The sequence below is a fragment of the Sinocyclocheilus anshuiensis genome, unplaced genomic scaffold (genome assembly GCF_001515605.1).
Source record: "Sinocyclocheilus anshuiensis isolate Anshui unplaced genomic scaffold, SAMN03320099.WGS_v1.1 scaffold2198, whole genome shotgun sequence".
Taxonomy (NCBI): domain Eukaryota; kingdom Metazoa; phylum Chordata; class Actinopteri; order Cypriniformes; family Cyprinidae; genus Sinocyclocheilus; species Sinocyclocheilus anshuiensis.
The window spans coordinates 68,363-71,634 of record NW_015560625.1 but is presented as its reverse complement, the minus strand read 5'-3'; the positions used below and the strand labels follow the sequence as shown (position 1 = coordinate 71,634).

General features: G+C 32.5%; 1 protein-coding gene across 1 annotated transcript in view; it reads left to right on the top strand.

Moving 5' to 3' along the window:
- The window catches only part of LOC107681928 (band 4.1-like protein 3), a 43,910-nt gene that overhangs the window by 24,128 nt on the left and 16,510 nt on the right, over nucleotides 1-3,272 (top strand). Inside the window, exon 12 of the mRNA XM_016478300.1 lies at nucleotides 2,409-2,489. Coding sequence (XP_016333786.1) covers nucleotides 2,409-2,489 — 81 coding nt within the window. The remainder of the gene's footprint in view (nucleotides 1-2,408; nucleotides 2,490-3,272) is intronic.

The window sequence follows — 3,272 nt, the reverse complement described above, 5'->3', positions numbered from 1 at the left end:
ATTCAGCTGAAATGTTTCCTTCCTTCTGTAGACGTTACATATTCATCTGAAATGTTTCCTTCCTTCTGTAAACGTTACATATTCATCTAAAATGTTTCCTTTCTTCTGTAAACGTTACATATTCAGCTGAAATGTTTCCTTCCTTCTGTAAACGTTACTTATTCGGCTGAAATGTTTCCTTCCTTCTGTAAACGTTACATATTCGGCTGAAATGTTTCCTTCCTTCTGTAAACGTTACATATTCGGCTGAAATGTTTCCTTCCTTCTGTAAACATTACATATTCGGCTGAAATGTTTCCTTTCTTCTGTAAACGTTACATATTCGGCTGAAATGTTTCCTTCCTTCTGTAAACGTTACATATTCTTCTAAAATGTTTCCTTTCTTCTGTAAACGTTACATATTCAGCTGAAATGTTTCCTTCCTTCTGTAAACGTTACATATTCGGCTGAAATGTTTCCTTTCTTCTCTAAACGTTACATATTCAGGTGAAATGTTTCTTTTCTTCTGTAAATGTTACATATTCAGATGAAATGTTTCCTTTCTTCTGTGAGCGTTACATATTCAGGTGAATGTTTCTATTTTGCATGAAGGCTCGTTCTGACAGTCTGCGTTAAACTTCAGACTTCACACAGACTGAGCGCAGTAAAGAGGGAGAAAAGTAATATTCAGTGCAATCATATTATTTTTGCTGATATATCTGTTATTGGACGTTGATTCTAGGTTTAAAAGTCAACATGTAATTCAAGTATCTTATGATAGTAACTGTAAAGGGATAACAACAGAGTGTGACTGAATATAAAAAGCAATGACAGGAACAGAGTGAACGTGTTCCTGCAGAACATTATTCGCATCTGTTAACACCGAGTTGAGTTAAACTGTCCTTTGTCCATTTGTCAGTTTAAACTGTGCTTTATAGCTCTTTACACTCTTTGTTTGAAGGACAGCATTAGGCAGGATGTGGAACAGTGTGTTTTGTCAAAAAAAAATAAAAAACAATTTTTATCCGATTAATTTAAAAAAATAATCAGCCTACTAATCGATTATTAAAGTAATCGTTAGTTGCAGCCCTGGAGGAGACACTCACCGCTTCAGTCATCGGCCTTCTGTTTTGGGTTTTGAATAAATATGAATTGATTTGCTCCATTTGTAAACCGAAGCTCTTAATTGTAAAATATTCCTCAAAGTTAATATTTCAGTAATTTAACTAAACATTTGCATAGTCAGTTAATGCTCACACAACAAAGACGTGAGCATTTTAGTGACGCATCAAATTAAATGTTTTTAATAAAAGTGATTTTATACACACAGAAATGCATTTACTTATATTAAATGCAATACTTTAATGTTTCAAATAACTTTTGTGCAAATACAATGTCAAATGAAATGAAACAACATGCTTATTCTGACCTGTACTTATTAAAATATATAAAAGAAAAAGTGATCATTATAATGTTTCTCATATTTTAAATGAATAAAACTGAAAAATGAGTAAAACCTAGTGAAGATTTAAAATGGCAATTAATAACTGTTTGGCAGAATATTTTTCTGTGTAATTGTTTCACAGAATTTTTTTTTTTTCTCGGTAAATCGTGGTAAAAATATATTATAGTCATTATTTTATCCTCAGAAAAATAATAACTTAAAAAGAACGCATTCTAATTAAAGATCAAATTAAAGCTGTGCTATATATTTATATATATATATTATTCACTCATTACATATAGAGCTGCACGAATTGGCCAAAAATGTATACAGTATTGAGATTTTGTTGTCATATTGCAATTTGAACTGTGATATTATAAACATTTCTCTTTTTTAGTTATGATAGAGATTCATCACAATTTACGTGACATTCACGCTGTTATTTTAGGAACCCAAACAAAATTAATAATAATTATTGTTATTGCAATGTTATCATTGTTACTGTTGTTATTAGTTTTAGCTCTAATTTATAGAAAATGAAGACAAATACATTAGGCAAGGCAAGGCAAGTTTATTTATATAGCACATTTCATACAGGAATCAAGGAGAAGATCAACAGAGTCTGCAGAAATGCTTGGTGTTAAAGATATAGCCTCCATAAATAGCACACTAGTGTTTTCGTTAATGCATCTCTTTCTGACAGAGACAGATCTAGATTCAGTGGTAACAGAGATCAATATATCAAAGAAAATACAGAAGTGATCAGATAGTGCTACGTCCTTAATAACAATGGATGAAATGTTTAGACCTCTACTGATGATTAAATCTAGAGTAATTACTGAATTGTAAAATGTTTAAATTTACACTACAGGTTAAAATACCAATATTTATGTCTTAAATTCTTCACTTTCAGATGTTACCGTTTTAAACTCGAGCTCTTTCTTTGGTGGAATATTTTTTTGATTGTGTTTGTGTTTTTCGTCAGACGGTGAAGGACGGTATTTCAGAGACTCGCATCGAAAAGAGGATCGTCATCACAGGAGCCGCAGACATCGACCACGATCAGGTACAGCCACGGGTGGGTTAAACAGTTATCTAGTTAGTTAACCAGCAACTCAAAACCTGAATTAAACACGTGATTGTGCCTTTGCTTTGACTGGATGCTTGAGGCCCAAAAACACCAAAAATATGCTAATTAAGGTTAATAAATATGAAAAAATATGCTAATAAAGGTTTGTCTAGCATAAACATATTTTAAAAACATTTCTAAAACAAAACTGCATTAATTGTATGAAGGTTCATCAACCATAAACGTATTTTGAAATATTTCTTAAATAAGGTTTGTCAAGCATAAACATTTTTTATGCATTTCTAAAAAAAACTCTTTTAAGGTTTGTGAAGCATTACATTATTCCATCTATTTAAAGAGACTCTTTTCCGTTGTTATTTATAGAAATGTACATTTTTGCTCAAGTTATTGTTTTAATAGCATGTTATGTGATGATGACAGATTCTTATGACTATAAACTAATCAAATCTGATAATCATTCAGCAGATCTGAACACATTTAATGCACTTTATGATTGCATTACAATCGTGACTTAAATTGTCTAACCTTCAAATCGTGTGCTGATATCAACAGAACATGCTGATTGATTGATTGATTGAGTGGGTGAGTGGGATTGTGTGTGTGTGTGTGTGTGTGTGTGAGAGAGAGAGAGAGAGGGTGAGGGAGTGTGTGTGTGTGTGTGTGTGTGAGAGCGAGAGAGAGAGAGAGAGAGATAGAGAGAGAGCGAGATAGAGAGAGAGCGCGAGAGAGAGCGAGAGAGAGAGAGAGAGCGAGAGAGAG